Genomic DNA, 23,533 nt, shown 5'->3' on the forward strand with positions numbered 1-23,533 from the left:
CAATACACTAGACACTCTACTGCCTTAGGGCCTTTGCACTTGTTTTCCCTCTGCACAGATTAATTTTCCCTTACATAGCCATATGGCTCACTCCCTCACTTCCTTCCCTTTTTTGCTCAAATGTCTTCTCAGTGAGGCCTCCTTTGACCACCCAATTAATTTAAAAGTATCAACACCCATCTTTCATTTCTTGTACACCATTTCTTCTTCTCCTGCTCTGTTTTTCTGACTTGCTTGTTCATTGTCTCTCTTCCCCAATTAGAATATAAGCTTCATGGTGGTAGGTTTTATTTTTCCTGTTTTGTTCACTGGTGTATTCCCAACATCTAGAGCAGTACTTGACACATGATAAGTGCTCAGTTAACGTTTATTGAATGAATGAAAACAGCAAATGAAGAAAGTCTCAGAAGTAAAAAGATGTTTTTGTTTTATTGACAGCTCAGGAATTGGTCAATGACTGGTTAGATACCAAACTTAAGCAAGAACTAGCCAGTGATGGGGACGGTGATACTGAAGACACTGTGTCACGTATCCCTCCTGTGCCAGAAGCCAACGGGCATTTGAAATATGACAAGTTCGATGGTAAGAACTTTCTTAATTGTGCTAAGCTTTATCATCCACTGAATGTGTCCAAGAAGTCTTTTTAATTGTTTTGAATAATAAATGATACATTATTTGAGTTTTCTGTGTTTTGCTTATTTTTTAATTGGCTTTTATGTTTCTTGATTCAATTTAAATTACTTATCTATATCCTCAGTAAATTCGTGGGTTTTTTAAAATTAAAATATTCTATTATTTGTAATTCTTCTTATGATTATAATGGCAATTAATGCTGTTTAAGAGTGCCTCTTTCCATATATTGTTGGATGACCATTTACTTTGATGGCTTTTAAATGTTTTACTATATTTAAACATTGATATCTCATTTTGTGTTTACAAATTCTTCATATGCCTTTATAAGGGAGGTTATTACTTGTACACAGAGTTAGTGTCAGACAAGTTAAATAGCAAACTTGTGAGGATTCCTCAGTTGTACCCAAAGAGTCTAAGATTTTTTTCCCTAGGCATAAGGATAGGCATAGTGATGGTGGTGGCATCTTGCCATGCATGGCTCAGACACCCCTGATGAACTCATCTTGCAGCATTTCCCTTGTTTAGGACACTACAAAATCCCCAGCTCGCAAATCACAAAGTCATGAGCCCTTAAAGTTAGGGGACTCCTCAAGATCACCTAATCTGATCTACCCTCTTCACCCCCTTAGACAGAGATTCTTCTGTAGTATCCCTAATATGGGGTAATACAATCTCTGCCTGAACACCTCCCAGGATAAGGAGCCTGCACTCTGGGAGGAGCCCATTCAGCTGCTGTGAGGCTCTAATATTCATAAATTATCTCTTAGTTAGGAGAATTAGGATTTTGTCCTCAGTACCTTTTACCCGTTTGTGCAACAGAAAATAATATCATGTTCTCTCTCTCAAGAAAAGTCTTTTCTTTTCTTGTGGGAGTTATAATCATATCTGATCTTTCATATACATCAGTCTTCCTAGATTAAATAGCACCAGTACTCTCAACAGTTCTTTATATCAAATTGTTTCTAGATATACTGATTGCCACCTTCTGGATGTTTTCTAGTTTAATGATATCATTATTAAAGTGAGGCATTTCAGTACATAATATTTATTCTAAAGCATGTCTGAAATATAATGAAACTGCTACTTTCTTTCATATGGTGCTAATATATCTAGTTATATCTCTTAGATTTGTTATTACCTTCTAGTATCTTATCAGGCCTCACTCATCTTATGCTTGTAGTATTACTTTTTGGGGGGATCAAAACATTGAACAAAAATATTACCTAGCCATTAAAAAAGGATGTTTATCAAAATTATTAACTAACGGACTTCCCTGGTGGCGCAGTGGTTAAGAATCCCCCTGCCAATGCAGGGGACATGGGTTCAAGCCCTGGTCCAGGAAGATCCCACATGTCGTGGAGCAACTAAGCTCGTGCGCCGCAACTGCTGAGCCTGCATGCCACAGCTACTGAGGACCGCACTCCTAGAGCCCATGCTCTGCAACAAGAGAAGCCACTACAACAAAGAGTAGCCCCTACTCACCGCAACTAGAGAAAGCCCACGTGTAGCAATGAAGACCCAACACAGCCAAAAATAAATACATTTATTTTTAAAAAATTATTAACTAACATATGATTATCTCAATAGGTGCAGGAAAAATACTTGACAAAATTAATTCCTGATTAAAACTCTCAGCAAACTAGTAATAAAAGGTAAATTTTTCATCCTGAAAGGGGCATTTACATGAGACATGTAGAAAACAAATACCAAAATGACAAGCGTAAATCCTGCCTTATCAAGAATTACATTACATGTAAATGGATTAAACATTCCAATCAAAAGATGGAGACTGGCAGAATGAACTTAAAAATATGACCTAACTATATGCTGTCCCAGGAGACACAGTCTAGAGTCAAAGACACAAACAGCTTGAAAATAAAAGGATGGAAAAAGATGTACTATGCAAACAGTAGCCAAAAGAGAGTGAGAGCAGCTTACTAGTCCCAGAAAAAAATAGGCTCTAAGATAAAAAATTGTTACTCAAGACAAAGAAGGGCATTCTAGGGCTTCCCTGGTGGCGCAGCGGTTGAGAATCTGCCTGCCAATGCAGGGGACTCGGGTTTGAGCCCTTGTCTGGGAGGATCCCACATGCCACCGAGCAGCTAGGCCCGTGAGCCACAACTGCTGAGCCTGTGTGTCTGGAGCCTGTGATCCGCAGCAACAGAGGCCGCAACAGTGAGAGGCCCGCGCACCGCGATGAAGAGTGGCCCCCGCTCGCCACAACTAGAGAAAGCCCTCGCACAGAAACGAAGACCCAACACAGCCAAAAATAAATGAATAACTAAATAAATAAATATTTAAAAAAAAAAAAAAAAAGAAGGGCATTCTATAATAATAAAAGGGTCAATCCATCAAGAAAACATAACAAGTGTAAACATATATGCACCTAACAAAAGAGCCCCAAAATATGTGAAGCATAAACTGACAAAATTGAAGGGAGAAATAGATAATTCAGCAATAACAGTTGGAGACTTCAGTACCCCATTTTCAATAATGTATGGAAGTAAATAGAACATCATCAAGAACGATATTCAGTATTGCTAGTCATTAGGAAAAAGCAAATTAAAACTACCATGAATAACCACTATGCACCTATTATAATGGCTTAAATTAAAAGACTGATCATACCAAGTTTTGGTAAGGATATGGAGGAACTGGAACCCTCCTGCACTGCTGGTGAGAATGTGAAATTATATAACCACTTTGGAAAACAGCTTGACAGTTTCTTAAAAATTTAAACACGTAGTTATGTGATCCAACCATTCCAGTCCTAGGCATTTTCCCAAGAGAAAAGAAAGCAAATGTTCATACAAAGACTTGTACACAAATGTTCATAACAACTTTATTTGTAATAGCCAAAATCTGGAAGCAACCCAAATGTTTATCCCCAGATGAATGAATGAACAAATTGTGGTATGCCCATACACTGGAATACTACTCAGCAATAAAAAGGGATAAACTATTGATACAACAACATGAATGAATCTCAAAATAATTATGCCGAGTAAAAGAAGGATGACCAGAAAGAGTACACAGTATATGATTTAATTGATACCAAATTCTGGAAAATTTAAACTAATCTATTGGCAGAAAGCGGGTCTGGGGTTGCCTGGGATAGGGCAAAGGGCATGGGGAGGAGTGAGAGGAAGAGATTGCAAATCTGCGTGAGGACCCTTTTGCAGCTGACAAACACATTCATTATCTTGATTGTAATGGTGTTTAATGGTATCTATATATGTCAAAGCTTATTGCAGACTTTAAATATTTACAAGTTTATTATATGTCAATTATACCACGGTAAAACCTTTTTTAAAAAGAGCAGTGGAGTCCTCAAGGATGTTTAGATCCTTGTAACATAAATGTAAAATTAATAGCTTTTAAATTTGTCAGTGAGGGAGTTAGTGACTTGGGTGAGGGCAATTCCTCATGAGTGGAGGTTTTTTCCTCTTAGTTGAAGGTAATTGCTGAGGGCTGTATTCATCCAGTTGGCATTATCAGTTACTATTTATCGAACACTCACAGCTTTGTATTTTTATTGTACCAGGATTATTTACATAAATATGGAAATTGTACTAAAATTAAATTTTAAAAAAATTAAAAATTTTTTCCTTCTTTGTTGTTGTTATGTTTCCCCCAGATTTATGTGGTTATTTGGAGGAAGAAGACGAAAGTACCACCTTTCAAAAATTCATAGACCATCTGCTCCATAAAGATGTGGTAGATTCTGGGATATTGGAAGATCTTGGAATGAATGAAAACCAAGACAAGAAGTGGCAGAAGGATCCTCATCTTACCATGGAGATGAGACATAAGCAGGTGGGAGGGAAAAGCAAAATTAAAATGGATAACAGGAAGCAATTTTTGTGTAACACATTTAATAAGCTTAAATAAAGACTTAGGCTTTATTGTGAAAAAGGGTGCCATCTGTGGTTTGGTTAGAAAGAATAAAAATAAAATATAAGAACTTAAGAAGAAAAATAATGCTCATAAGCTGAAGATAGGAAACAATTTATTTAAGAAAACCAAAAAGAGGAATAATTGATTTTGACCATGAGAGTGGTGAGCTAAACTTTATTAGTTTGGATGTGATACTTCCTATTATAAATATGTAGATTGGGTTTTGCTTGAATTCAGTTTTTGTATTGTGAGATCAAGATATTAATATCATGAATATTCTGGTGAATGTTATAATGATAATTCTTTTCTAGACAGTGGGAAAATTCACTTATTTTGTGATTATAATTTGAAAGGGAGAACAGAGCTGAATTAAATCTAGTTCAGCTGTTTTGAATTAGAAAGGCGTATGGGAACTTTCTTTTCTCCAAAGGGAATAGTAGGTTATAGGAAAAAGATTCATCTCAACACTTTGTAGAGGAACTTAAGGAAGTCCGAAAGACCAAGTCTTTTCCACATGTCCAGAACCAAGACCAGGGTAGTATTAATGTCTATATGTGTGTATGCTATCTTTTTATAACACTGAATTTCTGATTACTTTAAACCATAATGTATGCCAAAGCAGCACTAAGGATGTGAGAGAAACTGGAGTAGATGCATGATCCTGGTTTGGATTTATGATAAAAGGGAAGAGAAAAGGTTCGGTAAGAGGTAGCAATTATCTAGAAGTCTTATCATAACTGAAGAGTAAGATAAGGGTAAAGTTAAATGAAGCAGGAAGGAAAGGACCACTCCTTAATTCATAGCAAGTCTAAAGAATTGAGTTTGAAAAAAATGATTGTGCTTATTCAGAAATATCTGTGAAGTTTGTGGTTTTGATTTCCAAATATGATCCAGAATCATTGATAAATTCAAATAAAGATAGAATTGAATAAAAGGTCCTGATGCTCCTTTAAGGCAGTAAATCACTGTTCTAGCCTTCACAAAGTAGCCTCTCCAAAATATCCTTATTCTTTCTTAAATTATAATTAACATACAGACAGAGCTTAAATAAATAACAGTACTGTACACCTTGGAAAATCTTATGGATTGAAAATCATTACTAAATAAGAATCCAGAATTTGGCATCCAACCCATTGGATTTTCAGCTCTTCTGTAGTGCCGATCATTCCCAAATTGTTTGGAGTCATCTCGCCTGACTTCATTTAAAATTTTGTATAGGCCATTACCCAGTAAACAAATGAATTTCCCCTATTTTTCTGGTAAACACTGGGGTTCTGGGCCAAAATGTTTCAAAGTAGTTGTATTCTGAACTTCAAAATGTGTTCTAAGGCTTTGCATATCCCTTTCTACTTGAAAGGCTGCATTTCACCCTTGTTGTATTCTCTTTAAGGTAAAAGAAAATCGCTTAAGACGTGAGAAAGAACTGGAGCGCCAGAGAATTGAAAAGACCCTGAAAAAATCAGCCTTCTTAGAGGCTCAGTATCTGGTGCAAGAAGAGAAAAAAAGGAAGGCTCTAGAGGCCAAGAAAGAGGAGGAGGAGATTCAAAGGGAGATGGTAAAGCTGCGGAGGGAGATAATTGAGAGGAGACGCACTGTGGAGGAAGCGTGGAAAATGTAAGCCAGCCATGATGAGCAGCGTGAAGTGTTTTTGTTTAAGCAGTCATTTTGGAAGTACTTTAAAGGTCCTTAAAATGCACAGACAATGCAATAATAAAACACAAAAGAGAAATCACCCACTAGTCCACCATCTTAACAAGTTAGCTATTTTCATTTTTCCATGTTTCCTCCTGGTCTTGGTCCCTTTATGAACTTAACTGCAACCATAAAGTACATTTAATTTGTTATTCTGCTTGTTTTAATAACCACATCGCCTGGAGTCCTAAGGTCTGTATATTACTCCATTGAGTTCCTATACCATAATTTATGTAATGACCTCCACTCCCTATACTGCTAAGAATTTCAGCTAATTTCAGATTTTTCACCAATAGTGCAGTGAGCATCCTTAAGCATAGAGCTTTTTCATTCTTTTGAATTATGTTCATAGGAGTATAATTACTGAGGTAAATTGTAGGTTTTTTATGACTTTTGAAACATTGCCAAATTCCTTTCCAGACGAGTTGTGCATATTTACACAATTGCTGACAGTGAGCCCCACTCAGCGTTGGGGGAGATAATCATTTTCAATATTTTTGCACTTTTAATAGGTATTTTATTGGTTAGTGTGCATCTCTTTGTGTACCTGAACATTTGTAAGGTTGAACACGTTTCCTTATGCACATTTGCTAATTATGCCTCATTCTATTGTGATTTGCCTCAGTGTCTTATCTTCTGATAATCATACAGAGAGTCACCATTGCCTTACTGCCACTGATAAAGAAAAAGAATATCTGACATAAGAGGGAAATCAAAATAGTCCTCACAGGATGTAGTACTATTGTGTATCCTCATGCAGAAAATGAGCTTCATAAATGAAATAACTAATGTATTTATTCTGAGAAACAGCACTGGTGCATAAACTGCAAAAGCCTTAGGACAATGTGCCTGAAATGCTTGAATACTCAAACTGAGGGGCCAGAAAGACCTATTAGCCTGCCACCCGCTTCCACCCCCATCAGCCTACACAGCTTTTCCCCCGTGTTCTTGACTGTTCTCATCCTACCCAGTTTAAAACAGCTCGGCAGTGGACGTGCATCTCATTCTTCCAAGTGCCAGGCTTGAAGCCTCCTCCAGAGGCCTTTCCTTTCAGAAAGCAATCTCCAGTTTTTTAGTGAGTTCTTGCTAAGGTCAGCCTTGCTCTTCAGATTGTTCTCAAGCCCTGAAGAATCTAGGCTGACCTAAAATAAATTGTGAAAACAAGTAATATTTGATGGTAGCAGGAAGTTCTGCTCACACTGGGCACTCAACAGACATTCACTAACCAGTCATTTCTTTTAAAAGTTAAAAGCTTATCCACATGGGGATATATGTATATGTATAGCTGATTCACTTTGTTATAAAGCAGAAACTAACACACCATTGTAAAACAATTATACTCCAATAAAGATGTTTAAAAAATAATAATAAAAGTGGGCAAAAAAAAAAAAAAGCTTATCCACAGATACAGTGAGACAGGTAATATGCAGTACTTCTAGGTGGACAGACTGGTTTAAATGTTCCAGAAAGCAATTTGGCAATAAACAATAAGAGCCATAAAAATATTATCACTTGACCGGGGAATTCCAGTCCTAGGAAAACTACCCTAAGAAAGTGATCAGAATCGCTTCTCGGCCTTTTTGCTAAGATCAAGTGTAGAAAGTGATCAGAAATCCAAAGATTTGTACACAAATATAATGAAAATAATATTATTTATAATAACAGACACTAATAAATATTGGAGAAATTAATAAATACTAGTTGTACAATGAAACAGTATCGACATGTTATCAGGGTTTTCTTCTGGGTAGAAATATGGATGGCTTTTATACACCTCCAATTTTGCACAATGAGCAAACATTGCTTTCATAACAGATACGTATTTTGATTTTTTTAAAGACTACATCCATGGTATTAGAACTGTATTTCTTTAAATGCCCACTATGATCTGTCTGTAACTATCTAATATAACATTGTTATGGCATTAGTAAGTTTGGAAAGAGTCAATAAAATTTTATTGTTGGTAGGGCTTTTAAAATTTATTTGTAAGGTGTCCTAAATCTGCTTCATTGCATAGTTTCAAAGTATCTTCTCTAAGAGATTTATTGATTACAAAGGGAAAAATAGCAACTTTACACTGGAGAAACTACCTTAACCAAATGATGGTTCATATCACCAGTAATAAGATTGTGTGCCCCCTGTATGATATATGATAATTAATGAATGAATGTCTATAGATTATTCTGTCATCCCTCTCTCAATTTGAGTTTCCACAACTACAAAGTGAAATTCAGAAAGACTGGTGACTTGCCTGAGTTTTCACAGCTGATTTGTGGCCAGAACCCATGAATCTAGATTCCTGACTAGATGCTATCTTCACTACATCATTGATAAAATATATACCTTATACACTTACACACACCTGTGTAGTTTAATACACTCCAATAAGAAGGCAATGGCTATGAGCTGGCTTGGATTGCTGAGTGTAAGAGGGATGACTGGATGAGAAAGAAAAGGTAGGTGAGTGAGAAAGAGATAAGCAGAAATATGAGCAACAAAGTTACGAAGAGATTCTTGTTAACTTGCCTGAAGTCCTTTTCCTTATTGTTACTAAGTTCTATTTTTTCTCTTTCCAGCTATTTTAGAATTAATATAAATTCCATTTTCGGAAGATTTGTAAATGAGGTGGTCAGATGAGAAAAGATAATTATGTATATTTTATATCTCCTACAACATCCACTCCAAGGCCTTGGGCGTTGATGAAATTCAGTGAAAGTTAATGGAATGAATGTATAAATGAATGGATTTAACAAGAGAAAAGAATGTCAGGAAGAGATTGAGGGAGTTTGATAAATGTAGGATAGACTTAAAGGGACCTAGAAATTAAAAACAAGCCTGTGAATATGATATGGATAACTAAGCTATGAGGGAAAAAGTAAAGTAGTCAAAGCAATTCTTTAAAACTAGACACGTTTGATGGTAGCATTTTGGACTGATAGGCAAAAAGTCATAATTACTCAAATATAAAACAACGAGTTTGGTCAGAGTTTTGGCTTTAGGAATAGGCAGAGGCAAGTGTGATAGGAGGAACTATTAAGAGTTGGGACTAACATTTTGGGAAAGATGGGCAAAGGCTTTTGGATGCTGCATCCCCTCCATGAGACGGGTGGAGTTAATGTGTCCTCCTACAGTAACAGTTCAGATTTATGAAAGAAAACAGGAAAGGAAATGAGTACAGAGGGGGCCATCTTGAGAAGACATAAGGAAAAAGGGCCATGACATGTTTGTTCCCCAACCAATGAGAGATGGATAAGATGTGTGTTCCCTATAAGATTAAGTTTTTACTTTTATTGAAGTCCACTGTGCAAGAAGAAGTAATACAGTCGTCCCTTGGTATCCAAGGGGGATTGGTTCCAGGACCCCCTGCAAATACCAAAATCTGTGGATGCTCAAATCCCTTATATAAAATAGCATAGCATTTGCATATAACCTATTCACATACTCCTGTATACTTTAAATCATCTCTAGATTACTTATAACAACTATGTAAAAAATTAAAAAATAGAAACCTGAATTAAGTAGAGTCAGAAGACCAGAAGGGGGAGCTCTTATGCCCTGTGACAATAGCAGAGCCCAAAAGGAAAAAGAAAAACTCTTATTTCCTGGCACGAACTCAGCCAATGAAAAGCCACGGACTCTGCCTACTACAGCCCTCCCAACTTACTTTTCCCTCTGTAAGAGTTCTCCTACAGCTGATTTGTGGCCAGAACCCATGAATCTAGATTCCTGACTAGATGCTATCTTTACTACATCATTGATAAAATATATACCTTATACACTTACACACACCTGTGTAGTTTAATACACTCCAATAAGAAGGCAATGACTATGAGCTGGCTTGGATTGCTGAGTGTAAGAGGGATGACTGGATGAGAAAGAAAAGGTAGGTGAGTGAGAAAGAGATAAGCAGAAATATGAGCAACAAACTTACGAAGAGATTCTTGTTAACTTGCCTGAAGTCCTTTTCCTTATTGTTACTAAGTTCTATTTTTTCTCTTTCCAGCTATTTTAGAATTAATATAAATTCCATTTTCTCCTTATTCAGTAACACCTGATTCTTTTATTATTTTTCTTCCGAGAAACCTTGTAAAAACCTTGTGGGAAAAATGTCATTCCTTTCTCACCTGAGGGTCCTGTTTTGTCTCCCCTTGTAAGAAGAGAGAGAACTTATGTCTGTATTAGAGAATACCTGATAGTTGTTATCTCTCAAATTTTGATCAAGGTATCACTCAATTTTAAACTCAATAAAAATACTTTACTAGGGGCTTCCCTGGTGGCGCAGTGGTTGAGAGTCCGCCTGCCGATGCAGGGGACACGGGTTCGTGCCCCGGTCCGGGAGGATCCCACATGCCGTGGAGCGGCTGGGTCCGTGAGCCATGGCCGCTGGGCCTGCGCGTCCGGAGCCTGTGCTCCGCAATGGGAGAGGCCACAACAGTGAGAGGCCCGCGTACCGCAAAAAAAACCCCAAAACCATACTAAAATATATATAAGGCTTTCTCCTTTTCAGAGTACATTATAATTTTATTTCATTTAGCTGTATTTTATAAAGGAATAAACTAAATCTCAAAAAAAATCGCCCTACTTTGTAGTTTTAGGGCCAGATCTAAAAATCTCTATCTTCGGATGGAAAATTCAGTGTTCATTCCACTGTGGTATGTTCTAATTACTCACTGTTAAGTCTATTATTCATACTTGTGTTTTTTAATTGTTATTAATAGAGAGAAGAAAAAGCAAGAAGAAAATTCTCCAAAAAATCCAGAGAAAGGCATGTTTCAAAGTGTTCATACTCTTCTGGATGAAGAAAAAATGGCAAAAGAAAGAAAGAAGAAACTGAAAGAGTTATTAATCCAAACTTTCAAGGAAAATCACCAGGTAGGAATTGTAATGTCTCTTTCTTCAGCATTCTGTAGCATAAATGACAAAGGGCTCTGTCAGAGATGGACAGTGTAACACTAAGCCCAGTTGAGCCTCGTTACAAATACCAAAGTTGCCCACACCATTTGTTCTGTGCTACCCAGCTGGCTTAGTACACAGGGGAGTGCTTCAATCCTCTATTCAGGGCTATTCTTATATACTCCATGTGATTCTGGGAAATTGGAGTATGAATTTGGGATGTCTTTCTAAATTACCCATTTTAGAATTGCACGCAAGTGCTAATGTAGATCTCTGGCAGTTTGAAAGCGTAGCTTCCACTTTGACAGTCTTATGGACCGTTGTGTTCTGGATTATTCAGAAGAATTATTCAGAAAGTTACCTGCCTTTTGGTAGCTCAGATCCTAAACAATGACATGTTTGTGCTTCTACTTTTAATGGTCTGCAATTTATTTTACTCTTCTATCCCTTTCTTTAGTTTCACTTTTTGTAAAATTAACTGGCCAATTTTTATTGACTAATGAGCATCCTCCCCAGGCTACTTAGGCAGAATTTTTTTTCAGTGAAGTGGGATTGATAACACTATAAATTTGGGGTTTATAAACATTTCAGGTGAAAGGAATTACTTGGAAGATTTGTAAATGAGGTGGTCAGATGAGAAAAGATAATTATGTATATTTTATATCTCCTACAACATCCACTCCAAGGCCTTGGGCGTTGATGAAATTCAGTGAAAGTTAATGGAATGAATGTATAAATGAATGGATTTAACAAGAGAAAAGAATGTCAGGAAGAGATTGAGGGAGTTTGATAAATGTAGGATAGACTTAAAGGGACCTAGAAATTAAAAACAAGCCTGTGAATATGATATGGATAACTAAGCTATGAGGGAAAAAGTAAAGTAGTCAAAGCAATTCTTTAAAACTAGACACGTTTGATGGTAGCATTTTGGACTGATAGGCAAAAAGTCATAATTACTCAAATATAAAACAACGAGTTTGGTCAGAGTTTTGGCTTTAGGAATAGGCAGAGGCAAGTGTGATAGGAGGAACTATTAAGAGTTGGGACTAACATTTTGGGAAAGATGGGCAAAGGCTTTTGGATGCTGCATCCCCTCCATGAGACGGGTGGAGTTAATGTGTCCTCCTACAGTAACAGTTCAGATTTATGAAAGAAAACAGGAAAGGAAATGAGTACAGAGGGGGCCATCTTGAGAAGACATAAGGAAAAAGGGCCATGACATGTTTGTTCCCCAACCAATGAGAGATGGATAAGATGTGTGTTCCCTATAAGATTAAGTTTTTACTTTTATTGAAGTCCACTGTGCAAGAAGAAGTAATACAGTCGTCCCTTGGTATCCAAGGGGGATTGGTTCCAGGACCCCCTGCAAATACCAAAATCTGTGGATGCTCAAATCCCTTATATAAAATAGCATAGCATTTGCATATAACCTATTCACATACTCCTGTATACTTTAAATCATCTCTAGATTACTTATAACAACTATGTAAAAAATTAAAAAATAGAAACCTGAATTAAGTAGAGTCAGAAGACCAGAAGGGGGAGCTCTTATGCCCTGTGACAATAGCAGAGCCCAAAAGGAAAAAGAAAAACTCTTATTTCCTGGCACGAACTCAGCCAATGAAAAGCCACGGACTCTGCCTACTACAGCCCTCCCAACTTACTTTTCCCTCTGTAAGAGTTCTCCTCCCCTTGCCCTGAAAGAACTTCCACATGGATTACCAAGGATGGAGATCCCAAATTGCAGTTCTTTGCTGATTCCAAATAAATCCATCTTTGCTGGAGTAAACCCTAGCAGTCTGTTTGTTCCAGGTCAACACCTAATACAGCATAAATGCTATGTAAATAGATGTAAGTACAATGTAAATGCTATGTAAATAGTTGCCAGCCCGGCAAATCAAGTTTTGCTTTTTGGAACTTCATGGAAATTTTTTTTTTCCCGAATGTTTTCTATCCATGGTTGGTTGAATCCACAGATGTAGAGCTTGCAAATACAGAGGGCTGACTATATATGTTTTAGAAAGAAGTGTTAGGTATGAATTTCAGACACACAAAAAGAGTTTTACAAAATTAGTGGCCTACCAAAACAGATTACTCAGCTTTAAAAGGATCAGCTGGTGTATTTAAAAATGAGCCAATATGAATAAATTATCTCTACTTTGCCACAGATTCTGCTTGATTTGAACCTATATTTTTGAATCTTTATTTTGAAATAATTTTAGACATACAGAAAAATGGCAAAAAATAGTACATGGAGTTCCTGAATACCCTTCACCCAGCTCTCCTCAATGTTAACATCTTACATAACCATAGTTTAATTATCAAAACTAGGAAATTAACATTGGTAAAATACCATTAAGTACAATTAACAAGACTTATTAGAATGTCACCTATTTTTCCTCTAAGGTCTTTTTTCTGTTTCAGGACTTGATCTGTAATTTCATGCTGCATTTGCTTGTCGTGTCTCCTTAGTCTCCTTCAGTTTGTAATAGTTCCTCAATCTTCGCTTTTCTTTTATGACCTTGACAGTTTTGAAGAGTACTGGTCAGGTATTTTGTAGAATGTCTCTCAATTTGGGGTTCCGATGTTCTCTTCTGTTTAGATTGAGATTATGCATTACTGGTAAGAATACTACAAGAAGTGATGCTGTGCCCCGACACTATAATGTCAGGTATACTTAATGGTTTCTTTTGTTGTTTTTTCTTTTTTGTTTTTTAATTTTTTAATTTAATTTTATTTATTTTTTTATACAGCAGGTTCTTATTAGTTATCCATTTTATACATATGAGTGTATATATGTCAATCCCAATCTCCCAATTCATCACACCATCACCCCCCAACCCCCTGCCGTTTTCCCCCTTGGTGTCCATACGTTTGTTCTCTACATCTGTGTCTCAATTTCTGCCCTGCAAACTGGTTCACCTGTACCATTTTTCTAGGTTCCACATATATGTGTTAATATACGATATTTGTTTTTCTCTTTTTGGCTTACTTCACTCTGTACAACAGTCTCTAGATCCATCCACGTCTCTACAAATGACCCAATTTCGTTCATTTTTATGGCTGAGTAATATTCCATTGTATATATGTACCACATCTTCTTTATCCATTCGTCTGTCGATGGGCATTTAGGTTGCTTCCATGATCTGGCTATTGTAAATAGTGCTGCAATGAACATTGGGGTGCATGTGTCTTTTTGAATTATGGTTTTCTCTGGGTACATGCCCAGTAGTGGGATTGCTGGGTCATATGGTAATTCTGTTTTTAGTTTTTTAAGGAACCTCCATACTTTTCTCCATAGTGGCTGCATCAATTTACATTCCCACCAACAGTGCAGGAGGGTTCCCTTTTCTCCACACCCTCTCCAGCATTTGTTGTTTGTAGATTTCCTGATGATGCCCATTCTAACTGGTGTGAGGTGATATCTCACTGTAGTTTTGATTTGAATTTCTCTAATAATTACTGATGTTGAGAAGCTTTTTATGTGCTTCCTGGCATTCTGTATGTCTTCTTTGGAGAAATGCCTATTTAGGTCTTCTGCCCATTTTTGGATTGGGTAGTTTCTTTCTTTAATATTGAGCTGCATGAACCGTTTATATATTTTGGAGATTAATCCTTTGTCCGTTGATTCGTTTGCAAATATTTTCTCCCATTCTGAGGGTTGTCCTTTTTTTTTTTTAAATTTATTTATTTATTGGCTGTGTTGGTTCTTCCTTGCTGCGTGTGGGCTTTTCTCTAGTTGCAGAGAGCAGGGGCTACTCTTTGTTGCGGTGCATGGGCTTCTCACCGCAGTGGCCCCTCTTGTTGCAGAGCACGGACTCTAGGTGCACAGGCTTCAGTAATTGCGGCACGTGGGCTCAGTAGTTGTGGCTCACGGGCTTTTGTTGCTCCGTGGCATATGGGATCTTCCCGGACCAGGGCTCAAACCCGTGTCCCCTGCATTGGCAGGCAGACTCCCAACCACTGCGCCACCAAGGAAACCCCTGAGGGTTGTCTTTTCGTCTTGTTTATGGTTTCCTTTGCTTTGCAAAAGCTTTTAAGTTTCATTAGGTCCCATTTGTTTATTTTTGTTTTTATTTCCATTACTCTAGGAGGTGGATCAAAAAGAATCTTGCTGTGATTTATGTCAAAGAATGTTCTTCCTATGTTTTCCTCCAAGAGTTTTATAGTGTCTGGCCTTAAATTTAGGTCTCTAATCCACTTTGAGTTTATTTTTGTGTATGGTGTTAGGGAGTGTTCTAATTTCATTCTTTTACATGTAGCTGTCCAGTTTTCCCAGCACCACTTATTGAAGAGACTGTCTTTTCTCCATTGTATATCCTTGCCTCCTTTGTCATAGATTAGTTGACTATAGATGTGTGGGTTTATCTCTGGGCTTTCTATCCTGTTGCATCGATCTATATTTCTGTTTTTGTGCAAGTACCATATTGTCTTGATTACTGTAGCTTTGTAGTATAGTCTGAAGTCAGGGAGTCTGATTCCTCCAGCTCCGTTTTTTTCCCTGAAGACTGCTTGGCTATTCGGGGTCTTTTGTGTCTCCATACAAATTTTAAGACTTTTTGTTCTAGTTCTGTAGAAAATGCCATTGGTAATTTTATAGGGATTGCATTGAATCTGTAGATTGCTTTGAGTAGTATAGTCATCTTCACAATATTGATTCTTCCAATCCAAGAACATGGTATATCTCTCCATCTGTTGGTATCATCTTTAATTTCTTTCATCAGTGTCTTATAGTTTTCTGCATACAGGTCTTTTGTCTCCCTAGGTAGGTTTATTCCTAGGTAGTTTATTCTTTTTGTTGCAATGCTAAATGGGAGTGTTTCCTTAATTTCTCTTTCAGATTTTTCATCATTAGTGTATAGGAATGCAAGAGATTTCTGTGCATTAATTGTGTATCCTGCAACTTTACCAAATTCATTGATTAGCTCTAGTAGTTTTCTGGTAGAATCTTTAGGATTCTCTATGTATAGTATCATGTCATCTGCAAACAGTGACAGTTTTACATCTTCTTTTCCAATTTGTATTCCTTTTATTTCTTTTCCTTCTCTGATTGCCGTGGCTAGGACTTCCAAAACTATGTTGAATAATAGTGGTGAGAGTGGACATCCTTGTCTTGTTCCTGATCTTAGAGGAAATGCTTTCAGTTTTTCACCATTGAGAATGATGTTTGCTGTAGGTTTGTCTTATATGGCCTTTATTATGTTGACATAGGTCCCCTCTGTGCCCACTTTCTGGAGTTTCTATCATAAATGGGTGTTGAATTTTGTCAAAAGCCTTTTCTGCATATATTGAGATGATCATATGGTTTTTATTCTTCAGTTTGTTACTGTGGTGTATCACATTGATTGATTTGTGTATATTGAAGAATCCTTGCATCCCTAGGATAAATCCCATTTGATCATGGCTTATGATCTTTTTAATGTGTTGTTGGATTCTGTTTGCTAGTATTTTGTTGAGGATTTTTACATCTATATTCATCAGTGATATTGGTCTGTAATTTTCTTTTTTTGTAGTATCTTTGTCTGGTTTTGGTATCAGGGTGATGGTGGCCTCATAGAATGAGTTAGGGAGTGTTCCTTCCTCTGCAATTTTTTGGAAGAGTTTGAGAAGGATGGGTGTTAGCTCTTCTCTAAATGTTTGATAGAATTCACCTGTGAAACCATCTGGTCCTGGGCTTTCGTTTGTTGGAAGATTTTTAATCACAGTTTCAACTTCATTACTTGTGATTGGTCTGTTCATATTTTCTATTTCTTCCTGTTTCAGTCTTGGAGGGTTATACCTTTCTAAGAATTTGTCCATTTCTTCCAGGTTGTCCATTTTATTGGCATAGAGTTGCTTGTAGTAGTCCCTTAGGATGCTTTGTATTTCTGCACTGTCTGTTGTAACTTCTTTTTCATTTCTAATTTTATTGATTTGATTCCTCTCCCTCTTTTTCTTGATGAGTCTGGCTAATGGTTTCTCAATTCTGTTTATCTTCTCAAAGAAGCAGCTTTTAGTTTTATTGATCTTTGCTATTGTTTTCTTTGTTTCTATTTCATTTATTTCTGCTCTGATCTTTATGATTTCTTTTCTTCTACTAACTTTGGGTTTTGTTTGTTCTTCTTTCTCTAGTTCCTTTAGGTGTAAGGTTAGAGTGTTTATTTGAGATGTTTCTTGTTTCTTGAGGTAAACTTGTATTGCTATAAACTTCCCTCTTAGAACTGCTTTTGCTGCATCCCATAGGCTTTGGATTGTCATATTTTCATTGTAATATGTCTCTAGGTTTTTTTTTATTTCCTCTTTGATTTCTTCAATGATCTCTTAGTTATTTAGTAACATTGTTTAGCCTCCATGTGTTTGTGTTTTTTATGGTTTTTTCCCTGTAATTGATTTCTAATCTCATAGTGTTGTTGTCTGAAAAGATGCTTGGTATGATTTCAATTTTCTTAAATTTACTGAGGCTTGATTTGTGACCCAAGATGTGCTCTATCCTGGAGAATGTTCCATGCGCACTTGAGAAGAAAGGGTAATCTGCCGTTTTTGGATGAAATGTCCTATAAATATCAATTAAATCTCTCTGGTCTATTGTGTCATTTAAAGCTTCTGTTTCCTTATTTATTTTCATTTTGGATGATCTGTCCATTGATGTAGATGAGATGTTAAAGTCCCCCACTATTATTGTGTTACTGTCGATTTCCTCTTTTACAGCTGTTAGCAGTTGCCTTATGGATTGAGGTGCTCCTGTGTTGGGTGCATATATATTTATAATTGTTATATCTTCTTCTTGGATTGATCCCTTGATCATTATGTAGTGTCCTTCCTTGTCTCTTGTAACATTCTTTATTTTAAAGTCTATTTTATCTGATATGAGTATTGCTACTCCAGCTTTCTTTTGATTTCCATTTACATGGAATATCTTTTTCCATCCCCTCACTTTTAGTCTGTATGTGTCCTTAGGTCTGAAATGGGTCTCCTGTAGACAGGATATATATGGGTCTTGTTTTTGTATCCATTCAGCAAGCCTGTGTCTTTTGGTTGGAGTATTTAATCCATTCATTTTTAAAGTAATGATCAATATGTATGTTCCTATGAACATTCTCTTAACAGTTTTGGGTTTGTTTTTGTAGGTTCTTTTCTTCTCTTGTGCTTCCCACTTAGAGAAGTTCCTTTAGCATTTGTTGTAGAGCTGGTTTGGTGGTGCTGAATTCTCTTAGATTTTGGTTGCTGTTAAAAAAAAAATTCTCTATCAAATCTGAATGAGATCGTTGCTGGGTAGAGTAATCTTGGTTGTAGGTTCTTCCCTTTCATTACTTTAAGTGTATCATGCCATTCCCTTCTGACTTGTAGAGCTTCTGCTCAGAAGTCAGCTGTTAACCTTATTCATGTTCCCTTGTATGTTATTTGTCATTTTTCCCTTGTTGCTTTCAATAATTTTTCTTTGTCTTTAATTTTTGTCAGTTTGATTACTATGTGTCTCGGTATGTTCCTCCTTGGGTTTATCCTGCCTGGGACTCTCTGCACTTCCTGGACTTGGGTGGCTTTTTCCTTTCCCATGTCAGGGAAGTTTTTGACTATAATCTCTTCAAATATTTTCTCGGGTCCTTTCTGTCTCTCTTCTCCTTCTAGGACCCCTATAATGAGAATGTTATTGCATTTAATGTTGTCCCAGAGATCCCTTATACTGTCTTCATTTCTTTTCATTCTTTTTTCTTTCTTCTGTTCTGCAGCAGTGAATTCCACCATTCTGTCTTCCAGGTCACTTATCCTTTCTTCTGCCTCAGTTATTCTGCTATTGATTCCTTCTCGTGTATTTTTCATTTCAGTTACTATATTGTTCATCTCTGTTTGTTTGTTCTTTAATTCTTCTAGGTCTTTGTTAAACATTTCTTGCATCTTCTCGATCTTTGCTTCCATTCTTTTTCCGAGGTCCTGGATCATCTTCACTATCATTATTCTGAATTCTTTTTCTGGAAGGTTGCCTATCTCCACTTTAGTTGTTTTTCTGGCGTTTATCTTGTTCCTTCATCTTGTACATAGCCCTTTGCCTTTTCATCTTGTCTGTCTTTCTGTGAATGTGGTTTTCTTTCCACAGCCTGCAGGATTGTAGTTCTTCTTGCTTCTGCTGTATGCCCTCTGGTGGATGGGCTATCTAAGAGGCTTGTGCAAGCTTCCTGATGGGAGGGACTTGTGGTGGGTAGAGCTGGGTGTTGCTCTGGTGGGCAGAGCTTAGTAAAACTTTAATCCACTTGTGTGCTGATGGGTGGGGCTGGGTTCCCTCCCCGTTGGTTGTTTGGCCTGAGGCGACCCAACATCAGAGCCTACCCGGCTCTTTGGTGGGGCTAATGGCAGACTCTGGGAGGGTCACGCCAAGGAGTACTTCCCAGAACCTCTATTGCCAGTGTCCTGTTCCTCACAGTGAGCCACAGCCACCCCTGACCTCTGCAGGAGACCCTCCAACACCAGCAGGTAGGTCTGGTTCAGTCTCCAGTGGGATCACTGCTCTTTCCCCTGGTTCTGGATGTGCACACTACTTTGTGTGTGCCCTCCAAGAGTGGAGTCTCTGTTTCCCCCAGTCCTGTCGAAGTCCTGCAATGAAATCCTGCTAGCCTTCAAAGTCTGATTCTCTAGGAATTCCTCCTCCCGCTGCCGGACCCCCAGGTTGGGAAGCCTGACATAGGGCTAAGAACCTTCACTCCAGTGGGTGGATTTCTGTGGTATAAGTGTTCTCCAGTTTGTGAGTCACCCACCCAGAAGTTATGGGATTTGATTTTATTGTGATTGTGCCCCTCTTACCATCTCACTGTGGCTTCTTCTTTGTCTTTGGATGTGGGGTATCTTTTTTGGTGAGTTCCAGTTCTTCCTGTTGATGATTGTTCAGCAGTTAGTTGTGATTCCAGTGCTCTCGCAAGAGGGAGTGAGAGCACGTCCTTCTATTCCACCATCTTGAGCCAATCTCTGTTTTTGTTTTTTGTTTTTTGATGGCCATGCCACGCGGCTTGTGGTCTCTTAGTTCCCTGACCAGCGGTTGAACCCAGGCTCTCGGCATTGAGAGTGTGGAGTCCTAACCACTGGACTGCCAGGGAATTCCACATAATGTTAATAAGTCTTATTACTGTTGATGTTAACTTTGATCACTTAAGATTGTGTCTGCTGGGTTTCTCCACTGTAAAGTTACTATTTTTCCCTTTGTAATTCATAAATGTCTTAGAGGAAATATTGTGAAACTATGCAAATATTCTGTTTATCCGTAAACTTTCACCTATTAATTTTAGCATTCATTGATGGGTCTTGCCTGTAACAATAACTAATGTGGTATTTGTCTAATGATGATTTTGTATTTCCCTTCTTGTCTCCATGTATTCATTTAAATTCTTCTAGAAGGAAAAACTGTCCCTTCTCCCCCATTTATTTATTTCATTTATTCAGTTGTTTATTTGTATCAGTATGGACTTGTGGATATTTACTTTATCCTAAGGATTATATTCTAGTATTATTTTTACTTTGTTTCTCAAATTTTTCTAACCTTGGCCACTGGGAAAATTTTCAGGTTGACTCTTTTGCCCTTTCAAAATCCTTTTTTGAAAAAATCCTTTATTTCTCTGGCACCACAAGATGTTCCAGGCTCATCTTATATTTTCCCTGCCCTAGCTCTGGAATCAACCACTTCTATCAATACATGGAACCCTGGTTCCATTTGTTGGAGAATAATATTTGGAAAGCAAGATCTGGGTACTAGCTGTGCTCACTGCTACTGGGGTATCATGTTTTCTGGGCCCTCTCAGCAGACAGAGCTGGGAAATAGTTGTACATATACTAAGTACACATACACACACATTATATTTGTTTCTGTGTCTATCTATATGTGTACACATTAAAATCCATTAAATCATACTGATACATCCAATTCCAGTGCAGCAACACGGGGGTCATGCTTTCCTCCCCTTTCCTTAATTGTCACTTATTTCTCTATCTATCTGTATATATATTAAAATAATTGTGAGTTCATAACGATAACTTCAACCCTAATCTAACACCATAGGTTTTAGTGTAGCCTTTCCCCCTTGCTTGTTTATACCTGGAGCTTATTATCTAAATTATATTTACTTATTTGTTTAGTCCTGGTATACTATAAAAGTAGTTTCAGAATTGGTAACCTATACTGCTGTGGAAACAAATTTACTAGCTACAGTGTAATATTTGTACAGTTATTTTTGTTTTCAGCCTTACTCAGCCAAAATTGTTTTCCAGAGTTACTTAGGTTGGTTCTTTTCTTCCCCTTCCCCTTCCATGTGATTATGTTATTCATGTGTATTATTGTTAGTGAACCTCTAATTTAGATTTCCCCAGTGTATGTGGGTATAACTGAGACACAGGGGGAAATCCGCTTTCCACACTCCTCAGGCTTTTACGTAGACTTGGCTGGAGACAGGATGTCCTCTGGTAAACACCGCCAGAGTAGCAGGCCCTCTGGGCTCATTATCTTGGTCCCAGTCCACATTCCTAGCCTGGCTCTGAAGGAGCTGAAGCTGCCCTTGGGTGATGAAACTTGGATACTCAGCAGCCTTAAATATGACCACAGAATAAAAAGCGGGAAAATGCCTACCTGGCTTGCAGTGAGTGGTTAGATAGCAGGAAACTGTCAGCACCCTCAGAATGGTTCACTGGCACAAACCCAACGGCAAACTATATAATTCGCAGGAAGACTTCAAAGAATCTGTTTCTAAGGGTTGCTCTAGTTCAGGCCCTTTTAGGTCCTGTATTCTTTGTGTTTTGACTCTGGGTTTGTTCTGCCAAACAACTTCTTAACATCACATTTGGGCCACATTATTTTTTGGGGTGTGTGGGTCAGAAATTTATTTATTTATTTATTTTTAAACATCTTTATTGGAGTATAATTGCTTTACAATAGTGTGTTAGTTTCTGCTTTATAACAAAGTGAATCAGTTATACATATGTCCCCATATCTCTTCCCTCCTGTGTCTCCCTCCCTCCCACCCCTCTAGGTGGTCATAAAGCACCAAGCTGATCTCCCTGTGCTATGCGTGGGCCACATTATTTAATAGGAGACTTTCTGAGAGAAACAGAGCAGGCTCTCTTACCAAAACACAAGTTCAGGTGCAGCACTGTTCATGCCTCTTTCCCACTCATTTCATTGCCAGGTCTCTTTATTTTGTCAAAAACACTTATTTTTATATAGAAACTTTCTACTTCCATCCTATCCTACTTTCTCTTTGATCTTGCAGTGAAATCTCTTGGGGAGGTTCAGCAATCCACATGTCAGTGCTAATTAGCAGAAACAACAAGGGATTAAGTATGAAATTCTTATACTGTTTGGAAAGTGGCCTTCTTAATTCTTACCCTATTCTGAAATACATTTTATGTTTTCTTCAGATAAAAAAATCTATGTTCTTTCCTGCTTGTAAAAGTTGAAAGCAAAGAAAGATGCGTTGACACTAACTAAATCTTAATTCTAGTGGGGGAAGGTTTTGAGTTGCTTGTTTACTATCTCTGTTAGAGGATAAGATAATAATGACCCAAAGGAGGCATTGTTGTTGTTATGCTTGTGGCATAGTGCCTTCCAGGAGGCTGCCCTGAACTAAACTGAGGGAATATGGGAATCCATAGAAGAGAAGCCTGCATTTTTTTTTTTTCTTTCTTTCAAGGTGTTGAAAACTGTAGTTAAGAACCTCATTTATACAGCCTGATTCCTTCCCAAAAATCTTAGTTTTAGCAGGACTGCCTACATAGCACTGAAACACAACCATTCCTGAGCTGAAACATAGCAGTTGCTGCTATCGTCTCAGCAGTGTTGTCTTACGTTTGGGGAAGAAAATGAAGGAAAAACCTCTTTGCAAATAAAACTGCAGAGTAAGAGAAGTGTTGGGCACACACACGAAGAATACTGGGATTCATGTAACTCTCCCCTCTAAACATATTGCCAAGGACATTGTGTGCTGTGCATTTCAGGAGGGCTTTGATGCATTATTATATATAACTTCATACAGCCACCCTGTGGAAAATTTCCAAATAAAATTTTGTTGCTGTTGGTAAAGAGGTTGTTTAGTTTGTTATTGTACTCTTCCTTACCCTGTGAGTAACCCGGGTTTTCCATTCTCACAGAAGGGACAGCGAGAGCCAGTTTACCAAAACATTGCAAGAGTGTTTTGCTTTTCAAAACACCATTTTGATCCCAGAGGTTCTAATTCAAAAGTATCTGATTTTCTTTTTTTTTTGTCTTCTGGAAAAAGTACTGATTAAATTCTGCTTTTAAAAAGTTAAGAAAAGAGCCTTTGGCATAAATGAAGCCCATTCTCTAAAATTATGCAGAGTAGAGTATCTTTTCCCCTAAACACTAGAAATTTCAGGTGAATATTTATACGCATCTTAAGAACCATATGGTTGAGGAACAAATGACATCACATCATCGCCTTACTGTCAG

At 37.5% G+C, this 23,533-nt stretch overlaps 1 protein-coding gene across 5 annotated transcripts in view; it reads left to right on the top strand.

Moving 5' to 3' along the window:
- The window catches only part of CCDC191 (coiled-coil domain containing 191), a 105,067-nt gene that overhangs the window by 17,458 nt on the left and 64,076 nt on the right, over nucleotides 1–23,533 (top strand). For all 5 annotated transcript variants that reach the window (XM_032630517.1, XM_032630515.1, XM_032630516.1 and 2 more), the window contains exons 4-7: nucleotides 439–582; nucleotides 4,271–4,449; nucleotides 5,921–6,144; nucleotides 10,941–11,094. In XM_032630517.1, coding sequence (XP_032486408.1) covers nucleotides 439–582; nucleotides 4,271–4,449; nucleotides 5,921–6,144; nucleotides 10,941–11,094 — 701 coding nt within the window. The remainder of the gene's footprint in view (nucleotides 1–438; nucleotides 583–4,270; nucleotides 4,450–5,920; nucleotides 6,145–10,940; nucleotides 11,095–23,533) is intronic.

The sequence above is a fragment of the Phocoena sinus genome, chromosome 4, assembly GCF_008692025.1.
Source record: "Phocoena sinus isolate mPhoSin1 chromosome 4, mPhoSin1.pri, whole genome shotgun sequence".
NCBI classification, from domain to species: Eukaryota; Metazoa; Chordata; class Mammalia; order Artiodactyla; family Phocoenidae; genus Phocoena; species Phocoena sinus.